General features: G+C 49.2%; 1 protein-coding gene and 1 long non-coding RNA gene across 2 annotated transcripts in view; both read right to left on the bottom strand.

Annotated features, from left to right (window-relative positions):
- PAPSS2 (3'-phosphoadenosine 5'-phosphosulfate synthase 2) overlaps positions 1 to 14,798 on the bottom strand; it is a 28,239-nt gene extending 13,441 nt beyond the window's left edge. Inside the window, exons 1-2 of the mRNA XM_079312519.1 lie at positions 14,684 to 14,798; positions 1,394 to 1,499 (exon numbers count right to left, since the gene is read on the bottom strand). Of these exons, the coding sequence (XP_079168645.1) occupies positions 1,394 to 1,499; positions 14,684 to 14,704 (127 nt within the window). The 5' untranslated portion in view covers positions 14,705 to 14,798. The remainder of the gene's footprint in view (positions 1 to 1,393; positions 1,500 to 14,683) is intronic.
- Positions 14,799 to 19,182: 4,384 nt separating this feature from the next.
- LOC306805146 overlaps positions 19,183 to 21,378 on the bottom strand; it is a 408,612-nt gene continuing 406,416 nt past the window's right edge. The window contains exon 2 of the long non-coding RNA XR_013775126.1: positions 19,183 to 20,515. This is a non-coding gene — a long non-coding RNA (uncharacterized lncRNA). The remainder of the gene's footprint in view (positions 20,516 to 21,378) is intronic.

Below are 21,378 nucleotides of genomic sequence, written 5' to 3'. Positions count from 1 at the left end.
AGCAGACATGTCCTTCAAACCAGGACAGCAGGAAAGCAAGGGGTCAGGGTTGAGGTCAAGAGAATGAAAACAAGAGCACAGCTGTGACACCTGTGGCCAAACTCCTTCTGCCCGAAGTTCCCTACCTGATTCCTTGCTAAAGCAAGCTGGATTCATCCTTCACAGAGCTCTTTTCAATCCTTACTATTGAAGGGGTGACATTAATGCTGTAAGAAAAGCACCCACAGCCCAACCTTTGGAGCAGTGCCCCTCGTGCTGGGACATGTGGGCTCCAGGAAGCAGGGGAGGTTTGAAAGGATGCTGCTTCCTCCAGGTCTCTCCTCATCTTCCTCTTCCTCCCCCTGTTCCCACTGTCAAGAGCCAACTGCTCTGCCATTCTGAACCCAAGAAGAGGCTCTTGCTGCAACCACGTGGAGTGGGATGGGCTTCAGCAGCAAAGGCTCCTTCTCTAGGAGCCTTTATTTCAAACAATAATCATCAGCCAGGCCAGCTCAAACCTTTCAGACACAAGAATTTTAAATAATACTCAGAAAAAGGAAGGAAGTTGACTTGAGTACGGCTTTGGGCTTCAGAACCTGTAGAAAAGCAGATTGGGCACTTTCAAAACTGAGAAGGAGAACAGAACAGAAACGTGCTTTAATTCAGCATCTACACCCTAAGGTGACAGGAAGACAAATCAGGATGACTTTACAAATCCTTCCAAGCACGTCCTTCAACACCCTCCAGCAGCCAAAGAAAATGCCAATATTTAACAAGCAAAGGAACAACTGGACAACTGGAAAAAGACAGACTTGTCTAAATATTAGAAATGAGAAATGCAATTGTCACGTCTGGCAGCCCCTAATCCCCAAACAATGAGTTTATACTTCAAGGCAGAAGACAAGGGTGACAAAACAAATGTAAGGGATTGCTTCCAGTGTGGCTCTGTGGCTGGGAGTGTTTGTTCTCCAGACAAGGTGACTGCCTCGTGCTGCCTCAAACACAGCAGACCTACACGTCCCAATAAACTTCCCACCACTCCTGAATGAAAACATCCGTGTTTTGGACAACCCTGGGTACGTTCCCCTGCCAAAGACTGGCTGGATTTGAGCCAAGGCTTCCTCAGCTACACACTTGGGAACAACAAGTGCTACCCCAAGGGCCTCTGACATGTTCAAAGGAGCCTGATAGCAGCTGGGAAATCCATAAAAACATTAGTTATGGGCAGCAGCTGCCAGGGAGAACATCTCGCTGCGCCAGCACCGTGCGTCTGCGATTCCCACGTGGGGATGTTTTGCAATTCCCGGCTCGCAGGGAACTCTGATGTTTCCTGCAGATCCCAAATCCCCACCTGCCAGCCACACTCATGGAGTTTCACAGGTGAGGCCACACTTTCACACCCAGACAAAAATACCTGTGAGCCAGACCGTGCAGCCTCGGAATCCTCCCCTGGTGCCAACAACTTGTCCTCTCTTAGTCCTGCTGACATGATGGGCTTGGTAAACCACGTTGGTGGATCCCTGGGAAAACAGAGCAGAACAAAGCACTTCTGTTACCTTTGCTGCTGGCAGTGCAAAAGGAAATCTCTGCTGGAACAAACAGATGGGAGAGAAATGAAAATTCATTAACGAGCCAGCATGGTGAGCTCTGGTGCTTCAGTGTGAGTTGCATTTCTGTCTCAGCAGCACAGACTCGTTTTTTGGAGGCTCTCTGCCCCTGCCCAGGGTGTTTCTGGTGGTGATGCCTTCATGCCAGCAGGGAGAAGGGAGAGGGTGACTGGCTTTGCTGCAGGAGCACTGCCAGGTGACTGATCCTCCTTGCAGGCAGGCAGGACAGAGTCTGGGCAGAGACACCCTCCCTGCCTTCTCGACACTTTCAAACACAGACAGACTCACCTATTACTTTAATCAGGCTTGCAAAACAAGAGCTACTTCAGCTGCTAATTTACTGGCTGGGTAACACAAGAACTGCACTTGGGCAGGAGCAGAGCCAAGTTGGATGGGATGGGATGCAGAGGAAACAACCCCTGATGTGTCCATGTGCATTCCCAAGCAAGCAGGGCACCAGCACAACACTGAGCCAGAGGCCTGAATTCTGGTGTTTCCTAATTCTGGTGGTTTCCTGACCTTGCTGACCGCAGAGCCTCTGCAGGGCTGCAGGTGGAACAGCCTGACTGTGCCCTGCAGCTCCAGCAACAGCACCTCTACAAGGAATGTCCCACATGAAATATCCACAAGTACTTGTTAGTTGTGAGGATGATGTTCCCAACTGAGGTACACAAGGGAAAGAATAAGGAGGGAACAAGGATATGAATATATCCCGGATGCACATGCAGAAAGAGAGAGGAGAAGGGTGCATGTCCTCACAGAACTTTCCAGTAAATTAGGGAGCCTATGGAGAAGCTGGAAAGGGAATCAGAGTGACAGGGCAAGGGGAATGGGTTCAGACTGAAAGAGGGGAAATTTAGGTTAGCCATACAGAAGAAATCCTTCCCTGTAAGGTTGGGGAGTGATGCCCAGAGCAGCTGTGGCTGCCCCTGGATCCCTGGCAGTGTCCCAGGCCAGGCTGGATGAGGCTTGGAGCAGCCTGGGATAGTGGAAGGTGTCCCTGCCCTTTTCAGGGGGTGGCACTGGATGGCTTTAAGATGCCTTCCAACAAAAACCAATTTTTTCTTCTATAAAAAACCCTGAAAAGGCAAATGAATGCTACACATCCTGTGACTCAGAGAATAAAAGATAAATAGCTCAAGACTTGGTTTCTGCAGTTTGTTCCACTTCATTGCTTTTTGGGGGGTTGTCAAAAGTTTGAACATTTTGAGCTGGCAAAGGCAAGACAGCACCACCAAGGATTAATTTTCTCCCATTCCTAGGAGTTCAGGCTGTGTCTCACAGGAGATGAGGCACGATAACATCCTTACCTGGGGAAGATGCAGGATCTGGCACATTCCTACATGACTGATGTCAGGAGATTGTTCTAAGTACAGGTTGCTGTGCCATAAATCTGTGCTGTGTGAGCATCTCAGAGCTGTTATTTTGCACATTGGCACCTTTGGGAGCTTGGGAAAGCACCACTGAGGGCATTTTTGCAATTCAGCAACACTGTCACACCTCTCCCACCTGCTGGGAGCTCCAGATGGTACCAAATCCCTCAGAGTTTCCTGTTCTGCTCATAAACTTCCCAGGACTCTTATCAGCCCTGAGCAATGGGATGGCTGGGCTGGGAGCTTGCTTAGCTGGGAATGGGCTCTTCAGAGGGTAAGACCAACTTCCCACCTCATCATCCACCAGCTAGGAATGGTTTGGGAAGCCAGAGCTGAAGAGTGGTGGAAGAGAGTGAAGGCTCTAGGAAAACTGATCATTAATGGCAAATCCTGGAGAGATCGTGCCTAGGAAGAGCATATATCCTGCAAGGTGGTTGGGAGACAGAGAGAAGCAGTGGATGGGGTTTATTCAGGGCTGTCCTACTGATTTGATTCTTAGGTTTTTAACCCTGTCACTGCAAATCAAACACATTTAAGTAGACAATCCAATTATGATCACAACACTGACAGCTGGATGTTGGGCCCTAAAGCAGGGACAATTTAGGACACTGGTAAGTCTTGGAATAATCTGGGTCAAGGAAATGAGATTTGGGAGAGGAGCTTCTGATTTATAATTCAGCCCAAACAAGGCAATAAATGTCCCAGCAGCACCTCCAAAGAAGGGCCGTGCACTCTCTGCCAGACAGATGGTTAAAGATGACATTGCCACGCTCTCTCCATCCCTTGGAAATCTGCTGTTTGGCCCTGTCTGGATGAGCTCAGTGCTCAGCCCACCCTGCCTTACCTCATCCAGGAAATGAGAAAAAAACAAACACATCGCTCCAAACCTTGGACTGAGGCTGCAGCATACCAAGAAACCAAATCCCAACTCTGCTTTTGGTCTCCTCTCCTACTGAACCCTCCCATGAACACAGAGATGCCAAAATCTTGGCTGTCTTTAGGATCAGGCTTGACTGAGCTGCCTGCCAAGGGTCTCTTGGCTTTGTTTCCAAAGGGAAGGAGCTTTCCATCAACCACCCTGGTGGGACAAGATGCTGCCCTGCTGTGTGCAAGCAGGTTGCAGCCAGAGGCAGGAGGTTTTCCTGAGTGATCCTCCTGAATAAAGAGATGTGGCCTCTGAGACAGGGGAGTCTTGCTGGAGGTCAGGAACCATCATTCCTCTGCTCTGAGAGCCACCATTGCTCAATTCATAGCATCCAAAAGAGTGACCTCAGCTCCTCCTGAAGTTACTGGCCTTGGAAGGGAGTAGCTGTGCTTACCCACATCAATTATGTGTGACTACTCAAGGAGATCTTATCAGGGAGCATCTTCTCATCTGACAGTTACAAGCACGTGGTGTGCAGGTCTCTCCCAGACATCACTGGTGTTTGTTGGGAGCAGAACCACTGCACTTTTAATAGAAAATGCACCAGACAAGAAACATTTATAATCATGGGCTTATAGAGGTGCTAAGGTTGGAAAATACCTTTAAGATCATCAAGTCCAACCATCAACCCAGCACCACCACTAAACCATGTCCTCAAGGGCCATATCTACATGTTTTTTGAACAGTTCCAGAGATAGTGATTCCACCACTTCCCTGAGCAGCCCATTCCAATGTTCTACAACCCTTCCCAAGAAAAAAGTTACCTAATATCCAATCTAAGCCTCCCCTGGCACAACTTGGGCCTGTTTTCTCTCATCCTGTCCCTGTTCCCTGGCAGCACAGCCCGACCCCCCCTGGCTGTCCCCTCCTGGCAGGGAGTTGTGCAGAGCCACAAGATCCCCCCTGAGCCTCCTTTGCTCCAGGCTGAGCCCCTTTCCCAGCTCCCTCAGCCTCTCCTGGGGCTCCAGTCCCTTCCCCAGTTCCCTGAGCTGCTCCTCATCAGAACCTCTCCCCAGCTCTTTGGGTTTAGGGTTGTCCCAACACGTTGCACAGATGTTTTGCCATCTCCCACTAGGAATTAAAGTATAAACTCTGGTCCTTAGGGCAGCACCTTCTCCTTCCTCCACATCCCCAATTCTTCAACCAGCACCTCCCTGGCAGCATCACGAGTGGGAGCATGGCAAGAACAAACTGCAAGCACCACGTTCCACAGCTGAGGGGTGGAGATGAAGGACAGATGGGAGCTGAGCAGGCCATTAGGGAGATCCCCTGAGTGCTCACAACACCCTCAGGCTCAGCCACCCAGAGAAGGCAGAGCCCTGTGATGCTGCAGAAGGAGATGCAGCACCTGAGAGCCATGCTGACCATTGTGGTGGCCCATCAGGTCCGAGCTGTGTCCTTACAGTGCCCTCAATTCACCCCTGCCTGCTGCAGCTGGCACAGGCACTGATCTGGAAGCTGTCCAGGAGCCACAGCTCGTGGCAGGCTGCAGCAGCATCCTGCTCCAGAGAGGGACTCACTCCCAAAATTGGGATCACAGCGAGCACCGCGTTACTCACGCGTCCGGCCAGCTCAGCATCCAGCTGGCAGCACTCAGAGCCCCGAGGAAACCCTGACCCAACAGCCAGGCCAGGGTCAGGACTCCCCCAGCTGCCTTTTTATTTATAGGGCAAGCTCACAGCACCAGGAATATGATTCATTTTTTTTCCAGTCGAGCGTTTCACACACACCCTATTTTGGTACGGTGGCCTGGACATGTCTCCAGGAAGGAAAAATTAGATCAAAATAAAAATAGAGGCTTTCAAAATGTTTTCAGCTTCTATTTGCAAATGGTAGAATGGGTTTTTCAAATGACAGAATCATCGAGCCTTGCACAGGCGAGCAGTAGGATCAAGCATATGGAGGGATTATTGCAATGTCCTGTGCAGGGTCAGGAATTGGACTTGATGGTCCTTGTGGGTCCCTTCCAGCCCAGGAGATTCTGTGATTCTGAGTTTGAAGTCAAACACTTCCCTAAGCCACAGGAGAGTGAGCTACTCTATCATTAAAAAAACTCTCCCAATTGTTGCCAGCATACTGAAAAACCCCCCCCCCAAAAAAGCAACAAACCAAAACTAAAAATATTTATTCCTACCAGTTGCATTTGATGTATAAAAATTATTCACCAAAGTTTTCTTAAAAAATTATTTTCTTCTACCAGGGCTGCCCTGATGAATCCATGTATCCATGGGCAACCAAGGGGGAAAACCTCCTGTAAAAGAGTCATTTGCTGAACAAGAGCAAAACTGATACTCCAAAGAAAAGGAGGAAGAGATGAAAAAGGGGGATTTTTAACAAAGATTTGATTACAATCATATTGAAGAACAATGGAGAAACCTTGGCATCTCTTACATCCTAGCTTAGCTCTTGTAACCCAAAACCCATGGACTTTCCCCAGATATTCATTTACTGCACTAAGGCAGAAAATGCTTTAAACCCAGCCCCATTCTTTCCCAAGAGAAAGCCCCAGCAAGGCAGAGTTACCCTGGAAATTTTGCCTGTTTAACCCCTCAGGATGCAGGCCCAGGTGGAAAAGTGGCATCTTTTGTACTGCCCACCTCCCTGCTCCCATGCTGCTGTCCCTGCTGTGCCACCCACAGGGATGAGTCTTCTTTCCCAGCACCTGGAGGTGAGCAGGAATCCCAGGAAAATGGTGTTTCCCCTCCAGACTGAGCTAAGCAGTGACACTGCCCTGCCACCAAAGCCCTGCTGAGTCTGAGGGGCTGCCAGCACTCCCTGTTCTGGGCAGGATGCTGGGCTGGGATCCCTTTCTCCACCCCAAGCTCTGAATAAAGCCCAGCACACTCAGTCTCTCCTTGGCACTCACCCCCTGGGCCCTGCCAGGAATGTAGCACAGAAAACCTCAAGGAGAGCAGCAGAGCCATCCCAGTGCCCCAAAACAAGCAGCCTTTCAGCCTGGAGACAGACAGCTGGAGCTGCCAAACCCTGCTAAACACACGAGATTTTCAAGCTGCTGTTAAGCTGTTTTCTTAAGTCACAAGAATTTCTGAGCTCTCAGCAAGACCTTATTTGCTGATTGCAGCTCAAATATTTTTCTCTTGGCACGAATTCGCACGACTTGGGTTGTCACAATCAAGTTTTATACAACACTGGCACACAAAAAAAAGAGAAGAAAATCAACAAAATCAGATGCTGATTTCTACACTGAGAGTCCAAATCAGCAGTTGGGTACTGAAATCTGCCTCTCTGAAGGCTCCCAGCTCAGGCGTGCCCTTATCTTGGAATGAGGTGACGTCACTACTCTAATTTCCTCGATGCAGAAAAGCTAGTGACTCATCCTGTGTGCCTGCATTTTTGGGATAAACTTGTAAGGCTGGGACAGATGTTATAAAAACAAGCTCCCAGTCTTCATTCCTGAAATCTCAAGGGACAGCTGCAGGGGCAACAAATATTTAACAAACAAAGCGTCAGGCACTGACAAAAAAAACAATTTAAACATGAAACCCCTCCGTGGCTGCCCAATTTTCAGAGCAGCTCTGATAAATGATCTCCCCCAGATGAACCCTCCTGAGCAGTTGGGCCCCTGCACCTTCTGCAAACAATGGGTTTGACATTGCAGAAGAGCTGCCTTGGTTTGATGTCTGCCAGAAAAAGCACCCAGAACACACAGCCCCACTTCTCTACCTTCTCCTGGAGAAAAAGATCCAGTTATGGAAAGGGGAAATTGAGTGTCAGTCAGTCAGATTGCAGGGACAAGAGGAGAAGGGCAAAGGTACAGATTCTGACTACACATTAACTTCAGTATCAAAAAGATTTCCAAGTAGGAATTGTATCCACAGGCAAATAATTTTTCCCCCCTGAAAATGAGATTTGGGAATTTAATTAGTGGGCTGTGGTTCTCCATGGTAAATATGGCACTGTACATGCCCTAAATCTGAAAACAGGTCTCAATGATATGGGGATAAGACACCCTTTTTTACCATGCCCAAGGTAAGGAAAGAAATCCTCTGTCTTTAGAGAAGCTCCAGTGGTTTCATAAGGAGTGGGAGTTACAGAGGGTCTGTGTCTCAAACACCTTCATCAGGTTTTAAAATACATATATCTCTGATACCAGGGAAGGGAACAGAGCTGGGGAAGGGGCTGGAGCCCCAGCAGAGGCTGAGGGAGCTGGGAAAGGGGCTCAGCCTGGAGCAAAGGAGGCTCAGGGGGGACCTTGTGGCTCTGCACAACTCCCTGCCAGGAGGGGACAGCCAGGGGGGGTCGGGCTGTGCTGCCAGGGAACAGGGACAGGACAAGAGGAAATGGCCTCAAGCTGTGCCAGGGGAGGCTCAGCTTGGACATTGGGAGGAATTTCTGCATGGAAAGGGTGCTCAGGCCTTGGCAGGGGCTGCCCAGGGAGGTTTGGAGTGCCCATCCCTGGAGATGTCCAAGGAAGGGCTGCAGGTGGCACTCAGTGCTCTGGGCTGGGGACAAGGTGGACATAGGCAACAGGCTGGACTCAAAGGTCTGGGAGGGCTTTTCCAGCCTCAGTGGTTCTGTGACTGTGTAAATGAACTCATTATTGTGTGAGGCTTCTCCTCTGCAGGAGCTGGTGGCAGCCTGGTGACAGGGAAGAGCTGCACTCCAGCCCAGGCTGGGGGCTCCCAGTGCTGTGGCCACACTGCTCCTCTCCCTGCCTCAGCTTGGATGTGCCTGACTTTGCAGGGGTCAATGGTCACCAGCAGACCATGGGACACCTCTCTCCACCTCAGCAGCTCCTTTAGGGTTTCCAAAGTGCAAAAGCAGCAGCAGGAAGGAGAGCAGGGGAGCTCAGCCAGAAGCACCACACAGGACACAGTTAAATGAGGGAATTTTTTGCCAAAAGTTCACTAGGCTGGAAAAAATCTTACGATGAATTCATGGAAGGAAAGTTCATCACGGACTATCAGAAGGAAAGGCACAGCCTCTGCTATCTCAGGCTGTAAATCAGTAGAAAGGGAGACAATGCACTGGTGTCCCAGCCTGAAACTCTGTCCTGGCTTCCACTCTTGGCTGCTGCTGGGAACGATGGACAGGGACAGCTCTTCCCTCACTCAGCACCTCAGCCCCTGCCACAGAATCCCTGCTGGGTGAACACAGGGCTGTTTTCTGCTGTACCACTGAATGTGCTGCTCCACAAAACCAGCTGTGGGAGACAAGTCCAAGTTGGACTCCCTCCAGGAGGATGAATTTTTCTGAACCCTACAAGCTCCAAGAGGGGCTTTCAAAGTGTGGGTGCACACAGGGTTACCTAGACCCTGACCTAAGTCAGCACCAAGGATGTTGGACTCTTCCTGAAGAAGTGGCTGCTCAGCATTTCCCCACCCCTCCCTAGAGCAGGCATAGGCACAGCCCTTAGTCATTCCACACTGCTCAAACTGTCCAAGGACAGTTCCACCTTTTCCTTGGAGATTATTGCTAATTGGTCCCTCAAACGTTCATGCAAACTCCCAGCATCTCTCAGAGGGTGGCATCACCCCCAGTTTTACAACCACAGAAGGCAAGTGGAGAATAAGACCAACAGCAGACGGAGAGTTCAGCTCACACGATATTTAAGATATAAAAGTGATTTATGTTTGAAGAGCAGCTCCCCTGGACTTCAGGCTGCACTTGTGAGAGCTCGACACCCCTCACATCCATCCCCAGGGTCTCAGATCAGCTTTCCAGAGATGCAATGAGCTGCCCCAGCCATGGCAGGTGCCTAGCTCAGACCCCCCTAGACTCTCTCCTCTAAAAGGAATTTCCCCCCCTCTTCCCACGCTCGCTGGCAACACAACCTAATGATCTTCCCATCAGAAGGGCTGGGCAGGCTGAAAAATGACCTCCTGCCCAACCACACTTTTTGCACCACAATGGGAAGCTAAAACACAGTTTGATATCGAAGAAAACATTTTGTTCTGCCAGAGAGGCCACAAAGACCTCCAGGTCAGAAAGTCTTGAAAATGTAGGTTCAGACTGTTGTTTGCCAGCAAAGCACAGAAAAAGCTCAACAACCCACAAAGTGCTGCAGCTAACAGAAAATAAAATCAAATCTGTGTAAAACAACTCTTTCCTCAAGCTCTGCTCTCCAAACACATTTTGGCACCCACTCAGCAGACAAGGCTTTTGACACATGGAGCTGTAACTGAGCCAAGCTGTGAGCAAAGGAGCAAAGACCACTCTGGGAGGGACAGGAGGCAGTGCTAGCAAGGAACTACCAGCCCCACAGGCAAATCCCAACTTCCCAGCATCCCGTGGCATGACGCACACCCAGGACTTTTTTTTTTTGCATCCCTCCTTTTGTTAATGATACACTCTGTGTAAATTTTCACTTGGAAATGATTAAGCAGTGAAACAATTAAGGAGCTATTTCTCACTCCCTTCAGCTGTGACACCTCGCTCACGATAACAGCAAATTCATAAATGGCAACCTGAATTGCACAGCCTTTTTCTTAATGGGTTTTGGGGAAGCAAAGTGCATGAGCAGTGTGACCAAAGCACAGGTTAAAGCATTCACACGGGCCCTGAGTGCCTCTTATCTTTTGGGGGCATGTAGAGCTGTAAGTTTATCTAAAACACCTGCTTTCAGATAGGCAAGGGCTTCTCATTTCTAAAGGCACCCTCCAGGATCAACATCAGCCCAGTTAAAATAAAATAAAAAGCAAATATGCCAGTGTTTGTCTTGAAAAGCCTCCAGAAAAACAAAATCTCCGTGGCCTGAATCTAAGCTGCAGCTGCAGTGCACATGCCTGGCTGGTGTGGAGCCTTCAGCATCATTTGCTGATTGACTAAATGCTCTTGTAGGATGGAAACCTACACCTGTGTTAGGGGTTCTGGCAGGGATTTGTGGCTGGCTGTGACTCGATGTGTGCAGCCTGAAAACCAGAGGAGGCTGCAGCCTGTGTTTATGCTGGAGTCCAGCAGCAGGACAGGAAGGAATACACTGATTCCAAGTGCTCTGACTCAGAGCTGCAGGAGTTACAGCCAGGTTTCTATGCCTTGGCCACCCCCCCGGATGGCAGCACCACTCCAAACACCACCACCACCACCAGTAGCAGAAGTGCTCAGACCATACCAAGATGGTTATAAGCATGGAAAGGAGAAGGCATTCATATTTAGGAACCTGCAACTTTTCCTGGCTTTTCTTCCCTGAAATCCCCCAAATTGAACCTGCCTGTTCTTACAGAGCTGAGTGTGGTTGTTAAACACTGGTCTGGCACGCTGGCAGCCCAAGTGAATGAAACAGCAAAATAGGAGCAAGAGACTGGAAAGGGAACTTTCCATTAGCAAAGGGCTTCAGAAGAAATTGGGAGAAAAAGGAAGAAAGTTATCATTAACAAAGCAACAAAAGTTAATCACCTCACCTTTCCATGGCCTTTGAAGAAAAGAAACACAAAGCAAACAAAGTAATAAGAAATAAACCAAGAAATCCCAAGCGTGTGATGAGCAGCTGGGAAACAATCACCTTTGGATGTCACAGTGCAGTGGGTTGGGCACTGTGCTCCACAGAACAAATCATGCTGTGAGAACAAGCAGCTTGTGACTCACTGGATAAAACATGGCTTTTAGAAAACTCACTTTCTTGAGCAACTCCAAGCTAATTAATTCCCTGAAATCAGCTTTGCTGCCCTGTCCCCTAGGCAGTGTCACTGCGATGAGCTACTCAGAACTGCTTTGAAAATAAACATCTTTCAAGTTGTTTTGCTCCTTATGTTCAAGGCAACAGTTAAGAGTAAGTGTGAGAGGAGATGAATGCATGGTTTGGATGCTTTAATAATCTTTTTCTTTCATGTTGCTTGGCAATTAAATTGATGGAGATGTTCCTGCTTCGCCTGGGGTATCACTCAGTCCATCTGAACTCTACCCTGCAGCTCTGTTTTTTTTAACATGGGAGCAGTTTATAGGCAAAGAAACTAAGCCTCTTTCCTCAGGGTTGACATCTGATCTTGTGGGTTTGTTGCTCCTCTTTAAATAAATTTAAATAAACCCACATCATTTGCACATAAGCCATACACAAACACAAGTGAGCTAGCAAGCCAGGGATGCCACACCAGCCAGATTCCTGGAGATGCTCCTGTGAGACCAGGCAGGTGACAAAGCTGAAACACATCCCCTGGAAAAGGCAATTTCAGGAGTGGGCTCTCATTCTCCCTAAGCACCTGTAAGGTGAAAAGAACTTCACTGCGTGGGAGCAGAGCTCCCAACGCCTCCATCCCACGGGATGTGCTGAGCTGCACTCTCCACACAGCCCTGGGGACACACAGCCATGCAGGCAGTCACCCCGCCAGGTGACTGTGGGCTCATGGAAAGCTTCCCTGGAGCACAGTGCAGCATCTGTGTCCCCCTGCCCTCCAGGAAAAGCCACCCAGCTCAGGGCACAGGCAGCGAGCTGCGGAAATACCGGCATGGGGAAAATGAGCTGCTCCTTCCACAGAGCTCAAAGAACCCCTCAGCCCTGAAAGCCACCCTGTGCAAGAGCCCACACAATGAACAAGGGCAGCTGCACCTCCCTCACTGCTCCCTTCACGGTGTGCTGGCTCCTGAGAGCGGGGTTTGCCACTGAGGCATACAGGAGGGCTGTGTGAGGGACATTGAGGCTTTAAGGACATGGTTACAGACTGTTCTTCTGCCCAAAAAGTCAGTCCTGAAACTGGTCAGAAATAAAGGCTTTCTGTCAGGGAGGGCTGGGAACAGGAGGGCAGCGCCTGGCACGTAGAGGACTTCATGTCTCTTGCAGTGTCAGGAGCAGAAGTGAAGTGAGCATAAAGCGTTTCCACATTAACCAGCCAAAGAGAGATTCCTGCACACCAAGACTCTGGATTTCACACGAGGCAGAATTGAGGTGCCATGCTCATTTATAAGGACAACACATGCAGATGAAAAAAAAAATAAATTTTTTTTTTTTCTTCAAACTCCAGAGAGAATTCAAGCTGAATTTAGGATTTAAATCCCAGGCTCCCAGTTATTCAATTTGCAAAATGAGGAGCAATGTCAAATAACACAGTGGTCCATCTCACAACAGCTAGCATTGCTGTGCCTTTCCAAAATTCGACAGCTGATCAACATCACCTGGAAAACCCAGCTCTGACATCCCTTCAACTGGTAACATCCAGTCTCACAAAACCCGGTCTGTGGAACAAAGATTAATGCACAGCCCACATCACGAAACTGTGATAAAACTAAGGTTTTAGTAGCAACAGGGATTTTTAGGAGAAATAAGGATTCATGTCACTGGGAGAATGAAGAATGGGGAGTAAGATGGGACAACAGAAAGATGATCCTACTGCTGTATCAATAGGGATCTCAACAGGATAAATTATTGTGTCTTCATTTTTAAATGGAATGCCTTTGGCTGTTGCAGCTACAAAAGGCGTCACAACAAATCGTCTGTGGGCACAAAAAAAGGTCAAAGTACCCTGAACAAAGTGAAATTCCTTATCCACGCCTTTGATATAAACTGGAGATGGCTGAAACCAAGAAACTGCTGAGGTTGCAGTTCGGAGAGAGAACTTCCTTTACAGTCTGTGCAGCCGCATCTTCCTGGCAAGGAACAAGAAGATCACTAATGGGACATCATCACCGTTTCGCCATCACTCCCCAAACCTCTTGTAATCGGCGAAATCACGCCTTTTCTCACTCCATCAGATATCTGACGGATAAGCGCACAAAAATCCGCCCACAGCTGTCAAGCCGATAGCATCTGTTTTGACAGCCACGGCACAAAGGTCAGCCACAAACTCGCTTATAAAGGTCATTTTTCCAGCCCAGGGTGGAGGCAAAGGAGAGGGATTATTCTGGAAGTTCAGTAATGCCTCTCTCCTGTCACAGCAATAAACAGAACTCCCATACACAGCTCACGGCTCGCACCTCCCCTGCCTGAAATAATCCCTAAACCACAGGTTTTTGCGTTTCCAAGAACACCCCGCCGCACAGGCGCGCTTTGTTCCGTGTGGTTTTGGGTGCATTCCTCTCCGGACAGATTACCACTGTGTCCAGAATGCATCAAATCCATCGGAAAAGTTTATGGCAAACTTTAAATAAAACCCCAAATCAACCAGCGAAAAGTAGCCTGAAAGACTTACGTCAAGATTTCTTCTGGTTCTGATTTAAAACCTGGAAAACGTCCGCACAGCCAGAGGGACCCAGAGCTCCCATCCCAGATCCAAGGAGTAGGGGAGGGCAGCTGGCAAGCGGAACGCGATGTCTGGCTGCGGCTGTGATTTGCAATTTTAATTTCTCACTGAACTGCGATTACTTCGCTTTGCCGTGAGAGTTCTACAGCACTGGCTGTGCAGCGATGCTGGGAGCCTGACGGTGGCGGTGACCGCCTCACCAGCTCCTTCCCTCGCCTGGGACCGGGGCAGGGACACCCAAAAAGCCACGAGCGAGGCACGAGCCTGGAGGGGACCCGCGGGGAGCGACAGTCGGCACAGCGGGACAGGTGCGGGATGCGGAGCGAGGGATGCGCGGACCGAGTGATGGAGGCATGGGCTGGCGAACTCCCGGAGCGCCCCGTTCCCATCCCGAGTGATGGAGGGATGGGCTGGCGAGCTCCCAGAGCGCCCCGTTCCCATCCCGAGTGATGGAGGGACGGGCTGGCGAGCTCCCAGAGCGCCCCCCCGTTCCCATCCCGAGTGATGGAGGGACGGGCTGGAGAGCTCCCGGAGCGCTCTGCTCCCATCCCGAGGGAGGGAGGGATGGGTTAGCGAGCTCCCGGAGCGCCCCGCTGCCGCTGCCCGCGGATCCCAGCGCAGGAGAGCCAGAGGGATCCGCCCGGCCCCGCTCCCCGGCGCGTCCCTTACCGTGTTCTCCTGGCTCGACATGGTGCAGCGGCGGCGGGCCCGGCGGGCCGGGGCTATAAGGGCTGCGGGACACGTAGCGCGGCCCTGGGCCGGCCCCTCTCGCCCTGCGCCCGCCCCCGCCGCCGCCTCCTCCGGTCCGGCCCCCGGGGGAACCGGGCAGGGCGCTGCGGGGCCGGGGGCGCGGCCCCAGCCCCCCGAAGGAGCGCCGCGGCAGCCGCATCCCGCACCCCCGACAGGAGTGCCCCCAAATGAAGCGCTCGGGGCTCGAGGAGAGGGAGGAGGAACAGCAGCCCGCACGCCACTACTGGGAGAAAAAGCACCTCCCGAAGATGATGATGATAAAAATGATGTTTAAAACCAAGCAGTGCTGGAGGCTGGTCCCTGAGGGTTTGGCCAAAATACCAAAAAAGTTGAAAAGAAACGCAGAAGAACCTCCCAGCAAAGAGCAGCAGGTAAGGGGAAGAGAAATCCCGTGACTGACAGCTTTGCCCAAAATCCTCAGATTTCCACTGCTGCAAAAGCTCAGGTCACAGAACTCTGCTGAACAGAGGGAAGCACAGGCAATGTCCTGGTGGAGGGAAACCACAGTACAGCCCTGGGATGGCCCCTGAGCGAGCGACAGAGACAGCAAGACCCTGGTGGGAGGGAATTCTACACCTAAGGGTGTACGGTCCCATCCAGCATGGCACTCGTCCTCCTGGACCACTGCCTCATGCTCCATACCCATCCATGGATCCGTGCCAGGCTCCAAGGATGCCTGTGCCAACTGTGCTGCCTCTCCTCTAGGAGGAGATACCTCACTGCTCATTGTGCCTGGAAGAGCAAGTGCTTCCTCCAGGTCCAACTTGCTGAGGTTACTTCCTGGCACCTGCTGAGCTCATGATCATCAGCAATCCACAAATTACTCCTGTTTAGTCTCTGACCTTCATTCCAGCAGAGTTTAAAATTATTGATGCTGTGACTGGGCCCTGAGTGAAGCCCCTTGAAGGAAAAGGAGAAAGGTGTTGGGATTTTGCAATGCTTAAAACATAAAATGGGAAACCCCAAGGAAGCAGTGAAAGGATAAATGGGGTTCCTCAGATGAGGTCTTGCTGCAGGAAGAGAAGGGCCCACTGTGGGAATACATGGAGGTGAAGGAATGGAATTGCAAGGAGGCAACAGCACCTGCCCAACCAACTCCCAAAGCCAGGCAGCTATTAGAGTGTGATCAGCTATCAACTGAACTAATCCCCAGTGTAATTCCAGTTAAACCCATGGCATTACATTTGGGATTAACTCAGCTAAATAATACCAGGATCACTTTTCAGCATCACTCATTCCCTGCTTTTCCTCATATTGTTGTTCTCCATGAAGGGCAGAATAAATTTCTGCCATAGAAACAACATGGTAAGGTTGAAAGAACAGGGAAAAAAGGCTGAGTACAATATCTGTCAGAAAAGTCCATCCTGGTACATTTATATTCACATCTTTACTCCCTCTCCATGTTACCTTGCCTTTCTGTACCTCCAGTAAAGCAGCAGGGTGGAAAAGGTGCCCAACAGACCAAGGGCAGCAGGGAAACACATTTACTGAAGAACAAGGAGCAGCACAAAGGGGGCTGTGAAGAAGAAAAGGCACAAAGAGGGGCTCCTGTAACAACTGACAACTCTAAATCATCCTGGCCTGACACACAACTGGTTCTAGTAGGGCATTTCTGAAGGAAAACTTTTTTTTTTCATTAAGTCAGCTGTAGAAAGGAGAGGGGAAAGGCAGGAAATTAGTGTTACAGTTACAATGTAACAGAAAAATTAGCATCCAGAGCATGTAACACCTCCATGTTTCCCCTAGATACCCATCAGTGAGACAGAAAATGAGTCAACACTATCTCCATTTGTTGCATCATTCTTCACTTTTAACTTCAAAGTTATTTCCCTTCTAGGAATTAAACTGACTGCTCAAAAGCTGCCTGAGAATTTGAGAAAATAATATTTTGTGTATAAGACATCCAAGGGTTTTCCACTTATTTTTCCCAAGTGCAATGCAAAGAAGGGTGTGAACTTTTGTTCCATTAAGCTATAATAACAAAATATATTTGGCTATTCTCACAAGTTTTAGTTTGTGTAGGGATTTTTCAAGGAAGCAACTGATGAAACAACCAGAAACAACACAAGGAAACAAATCTGGCTGATTATCTCACAAATTAGTGACACTCAATTTTCATCAAAGAACTTCTTGGGCTGTTGAAGAAGAGCTTCAGTCTCACACAGCCAGGGAAAGTAGCATCATCCCAGCAAAGCAGGCAGGGGCTGCCCCTGGATCCCTGGCAGTATCCAAGGCCAGGTTGGATGGGGCTTGGAGCAGCCTGGGACAGTGGAAAGTGTCCCTGCCCATAGCACAGAGTGGAATTAGTTGGGCTTTAAGATGCCTTTCAACTGAAACCATTCTGTGAATTTATGATTACAGAGAGTATTTCTTTTTGTGGGAATACTCACTCTGCTTACAGGAGACTGTTCCTCTCCAGACAAAAGAAAGTCATGACCCTGTGATCTGCCCTGTGCACTGGGATTCAGCATTTTCCTGCCAAGTCTGCAGTGCCCTACACCTTGATCTCAAAGGGACAATAAATCCCTAGAGAAAAAGCTCTCTTAGGACCTCATTGTGCAACCTCTTACACTAGCAGAGAGCAGAATAACTTCCCCAAACAGGCCCAGCAAGCAGCTGCTTGAGAGGCATTTGCTCCATCCATCTTCCTCATTCCAAATCACCTCTTTAGTTGAAATTCCTATCCCAGCATTACCCAAGAAATTGCCCCAAACCACCAACACTCATGTCAATGGTCACAAGCTGGTCATGACCAGTGGGATGGGTTCACTGACACCTATTACAAGGCAGCAGAGGTGAAAATTAAGAAGCCACATCCTTTCTGCTCTGAGGTATCAGCCCCACAAGTGTTGCAGCCCCTTGGGCAAGCACAGTGGAAGGAGAGGGCTGTGCCTTGCAGAGTTCTGCCACATGGAAGATACAGAAGGGGGTCACTGTCTCTGACTTTGCACAACTATACTCTTAAATCCTTGCAGGAGTTCCCTTATTTGATGACTGCTAGGTGGAAAAGAAATCCACTACTCCCTGCACTTCACTGCTCTTGTTAATTTGCTTTCCTAGCACTGGGGAACTTGCAGATGAAGGTTCAGTGCCTTGCTTAGTTTTTCAAGTGATGGAGACACAGTTGTTGCCTTCAGCACCAGTTATTCTCAGATTCTCTGGCTTTGTTTTTTTCAAAATGCCAGGGGCAGCTGTCACCCAGTTAAGGGAGCATCCTCCAGTCACTGGGAGTGTGACAAGTTCTGCTCATCCTGTCCCCAATGCATTAGGATTGGTACCTTTGAAATCTGCATATTCCCCAGCTGAACTCACATAACTCCTCTGGCATCAGCCTGCAGAGATACCGAACTGCCCCAACAAGCACTTCCAGCTTATCCACCTCACCTTTCAGCCTTTGCACAAAGGGGGTTGAATTCTGTGTATAAGTCAAGGGTGGGTGGATCTGCAGCCCTAAAGCCTCATTTGTAAGATGTCAAATCAGAAATGAACTATGAAAGCAAAGCACAGATTGCTGGAAGCACCAGAGATCCAGCTTAGGGCATTACCTCCTGGAGTCAACAATCAGGACCTTAATGAGAACAGGAAATGTTTTTCCTTTCCTTGTTCTAGAATTCAAAGACACAGGATCATCCCCAACTTTCAGAAAGCTGTTTGAGAGAACAAGCTCCAAAAGGGACAAGAAATCAGCCACTGCAGCCTCCAGCACTGGCAACACCCACTGCTGTTGAGAACGGCTACAGAAACCAAGTTCAAAACCAGTTTGCCAGGATTTCACAAGGGGAGAGAGGAGCCCAAGCCAGGAACAAGCTCTGCACCTACCTGGGTTTTCTCATAGTGCTGCAGCTCTCACTTTAAACATCCCAGAGCTGGGATTGCCAGGCTAGGTTTTAATGCCAGGCTGGGTTTTTAATGCCACAATGACACAACCACTGCTGCTCCCCAGCAGGATCTTGCTTTCCCACACACCCTCTGGGTTGTGCTGACAGTTCTGAAGGTTCTCAGTGCAACTGGTCCAGTCTTAGGGATGGCATCCCACACATACCAAATCCCCATAATCATTAGGGAAATGGTAAAAATGCAAAATATACAATCCCACAGCTGCTTCTGTCACTTTCTTTTTTAGAGGGGGTACAAATGTATCCTGTCCTCCAAACACTGCTCAGCACAGGATCCCAGCATGGCTCAGGCTGGAGGGAGCTCAGTGGCACCTGGTGGCACCTCCCAGAGCCCAGAGCACAGCCCTGTGTGCACACAGCTCTGAACAGCCCCAGGGAGGAGAGCCCAGAGGCTCTGTGGGCAATCTGCTCAGGGCTGGCACTGCCCAGGGCAGAAGTTGTGCCTCCTGTCCAGGTGAAACTTTCTGGGCATCAGCTTCTGCCCACCAGATCTGAAACTAAGTTCTGACAGGGTCCTTGGTTTTTGTCACTCACCTCTTTTTTTTTTTTTTTTTTTTTGTGTGTTCATAATTCTCTTTTTCCCTTTGCCTATCTATAAAATTTCAGTGCCTTCAAGATTTCCCTGCCTGTCCCACAGAGCCTAGAGCAATCTCAGCTCCCACTTGTAGACAGACCTCATGCTCTCCTTCTGATTGTACACCACACCTCCAAGATAGGAGATATATAACATACAAAATATATATCCCTACCAGGGCCTGGACAGCATTCTACAAGGAAGGGAATATTGACTTCACAAACATTTTCCATTGGAAGCAAAACAAAGATTTTTATCCTTTCATGGTGTGTCATGTTGCTGTAAAGATATTTATTTATTGAATGTGGTTATCTGTTGCAGGTCTATTGCCTTTGCCCTGTGTGATTCCTTATCCCTATCACAGACTTTGACCCATATCCTTACCTTGCTCCTTTTACAATACCAGAATAAAGATCTCAGCTCCTGGAATTTTTTCACATTCACTTTCCTTACAGTAATCTCAGGAACTCAGGAACTCAGATTAGAAGTCACATGTGTCTTATTCCAAAAGCAGGCTGGCAGAAAAAAAGGCCAAAGATATCTACAAAGATATCTACAAAGACAGCAGGCTGGCTAAAACTGCCACCAGGACAGTCGTGATTGAAACAGAAACACTTAAATTTAGAATCAAATTTAAAAGGAGGCAATTGAAAATCCAGCCTCTCCAGGGCCAGGCAGTGTTAGAGCTGGACAAGCACAGACAGGTAGAAAAGTCAGCACCTACCACATTTTGAAGTTTAATTTCATCCTAATCCTTTTACAAAGCAGCCAGCTATGACAGCAGCTCGTACCTGTCACTCCCTCCATCTCCAGACATTTGTGCACAGGAGCACCAAGCACTTTTACAGCCAGCACAGGGAAAACCTCAAGGTCCCCACCTGTTTTCACTCCTGTGCAGAAGCAGATTTAGGATCTGCAATACACTACTGGATTGCAGCACTTTTCCCCCGTGCCATTCCCTAGAGGGATTTGTCACACAGATTTCCAGACAAGCTGTCGACCATGACAGCTGTGTGCTGCCACCAACTAAGAAAAGTGACTGTTCTCACAGGAAACCATGTGAAGGGAAGCTGCTTCTGGTTTGGTAAACTCAATTTTGCTATTTTTAGAATAATCCAGAGAAGACTTTTTACCACTCTTATAGAAAAGCCATTCTTAGGGAGAAGTGGCAAGCTTTAAGAAAAAAATCAGGGTGACATTTACTGTTTGTGACAGGTGGGTGCTTCATTCAAACACTGATTTTCATGAGTCTAGATTGGGAGGGACCTTACAGCCCATCCCCTGCCACAGGCAGAGACACTTCCACTATCCCAGGCTGCTCCAAGCCCTATCCAACCCAGCCTTGGAAACTGCCAGGGATCCAGGGGCAACCACAGCTTCTCCAGGCAAAGTGGCCCAATAACCATGACAGAGTTCAAAACTCCTGAATGTTCTCCATCGCCACACAGGATGGAAACAATTCCTCATTTACCAGCAGAGCTGTCTCCTCCAGCTCAGGCCTCTGCTCTGCAGGCTGTGTTTGAGAGATGAAGAAGTAGGTCATGAGCTTCTGCTGCTCCTTGTCTTGCCTCATCTAGCTGGAAGCTCCAAGCACACCCCCAGACTTGGCATCAACACCCAACTCCAGCCCTGGGTCCAAAGCTGGGTTGATCAACACATGCAGCACCTCCCGGGGGAAAAGAAAAAGAAAACAAAGAACCTGAACCTATCAAAAACCCCTTTGAGTTCCCTTTCAATTTTAAGATTCCTGAGCAGGGACATGGAGCACAGGAGAGTCAGGCCGTGGCATGCTGGGAGTGGCATTTGCTCCCAACTCTGCCTGGAAAGGATGCAGATGGAGACAGGGGAGATCTGCTCCATGGGAACACTGGAGGATCCATCTCACCTGACCTCAAACTCAGGAGAAAAAAGGCAAAGGGGGAAACCTCTTGATTATCCCCAGGGATAATCAACCCCTGTAAACCCAACCATCCTCACTGGTGGGTTCAGGGCAGAGCCTGCATTCCCTGCAGAGCAAAGATGTGCTGTTCTTGCTGTGCCACACTAAGGCCCACGAGGGCTGAAGAACAGCCTGATAATTCTGGGTTATGGGAGATGAAATCTGAGCCCCAAAGGCTTTCCTCAAAGCCAAGACTTTGCATATG

The sequence above is a fragment of the Erithacus rubecula genome, assembly GCF_903797595.1.
Source record: "Erithacus rubecula genome assembly, chromosome: 9".
In the NCBI taxonomy this organism is placed as follows: Eukaryota; Metazoa; Chordata; class Aves; order Passeriformes; family Muscicapidae; genus Erithacus; species Erithacus rubecula.
The sequence above is the reverse complement of the archived record's forward strand: the minus strand, read 5'-3'. Positions and strand labels throughout refer to the sequence as shown.